Source organism: Macrobrachium rosenbergii, chromosome 21 (genome assembly GCF_040412425.1).
Source record: "Macrobrachium rosenbergii isolate ZJJX-2024 chromosome 21, ASM4041242v1, whole genome shotgun sequence".
NCBI classification, from domain to species: domain Eukaryota; kingdom Metazoa; phylum Arthropoda; class Malacostraca; order Decapoda; family Palaemonidae; genus Macrobrachium; species Macrobrachium rosenbergii.
Genome location: NC_089761.1, coordinates 34,875,564 through 34,876,772, shown reverse-complemented (window position 1 = coordinate 34,876,772; position 1,209 = coordinate 34,875,564). Strand labels below are relative to the sequence as shown.

Below are 1,209 nucleotides of genomic sequence, written 5' to 3'. Positions count from 1 at the left end.
ATTATTATTATTTGATTAGTAAGAAAATTATTATTATTATTATTATTATTATTATTATTATTATTATTATTATTATTATTATTATTATTATTATTATTATCGTCAACTACACCTCCATTCATCCTCTTAAAACCATTCTTTCACATCTCAACAAAACCCAAGTTTTCGTAATATCACATCGGATCGCCAGATCGAATTTCACGTGAGAAGGGGGAAAAAGTGTCTTGGGAACCGCCTGTTTTCGGGGGTTGGGGGGGGGTGGGGGAAGGGAGCTTTTTGGGGTTATACTAACACCCCTCTCTTGCCCCTCCACCTTACTGAACCCCTCCCCCCTCTCCCATTTATACCCATATACTGCCTAGTGTCCTACCCCAGCCTGCTAACTCACTCTTCCTCCATGTTGAAATGCACAAATGACACCCACCCCTTACCTCAATCTACCCCCACCCCATTTCCCCTCCATGGCACCCGGTGATGCCTAAGGGACCCAGGCCACATCCTCCCCTATTCCTTGCCCAAATGCTTGCCCCTTCCCCTCCCTTACCCTCCCTCAATACCCTCCATACCCGTGTTGGTGAAGGCATTTCCCCTTCAAGTGGTTTTGATGTTGGTCTGGTGACAAATGTAAGGCGATCCTAGGCGTTGTTTGGACCGGGGCAAGATGAGTGGCAGTGAGGCAGTGGATGATGGGAAATGGGGAGAAAGTGGATGATGGGAAATGGGGAGAAAGTGGATGATGGGAAATGGGGGAAGTGGATGATGGGAAAAAGAAAGTGGATGATAGGTAAAAGAAAGTGGATGATAGGAAAAAGAAAGTGGATGATAGGAAAAAGAAAGTGGATGATGGGAAAAAGAAAGAAAGTAGATGATAGGAAAAAGAAAGAAAGTGGGTGATGGGAAAAAGAAAGTGGATGATGGGAAAAAGAGAGTGGGTGATAGGAAAAAGAAAGACAGTGGGTGATGGGAAAAAGAAAGACAGTGGATGACAGGAAACTGTAAGAACTTGGATGATGGGAAATGGGGAGAAACCGGGTGATGGGAAGGAGAACGTGGATGATGAAAGTTACTGATGGGAAATGGAAAGTGAATGATTGGAAATGGAGAAAAAATAATGATGGGAAATGGAGAAAAAAATGACTGGTGGGAAACAGACAGTGGATGATGGGAAACAGAGAGAGGATTGTGGGAAATGGAGAGAAGTAATTTATG

At 43.3% G+C, this 1,209-nt stretch overlaps 1 protein-coding gene across 1 annotated transcript in view; it reads right to left on the bottom strand.

Moving 5' to 3' along the window:
• LOC136849442 (uncharacterized) overlaps positions 1–564 on the bottom strand; it is a 32,000-nt gene extending 31,436 nt beyond the window's left edge. Inside the window, exon 1 of the mRNA XM_067122793.1 lies at positions 545–564. Within this exon, the coding sequence (XP_066978894.1) occupies positions 545–564 (20 nt within the window). The remainder of the gene's footprint in view (positions 1–544) is intronic.
• Between the last annotated feature and the right edge of the window lie 645 nt (positions 565–1,209).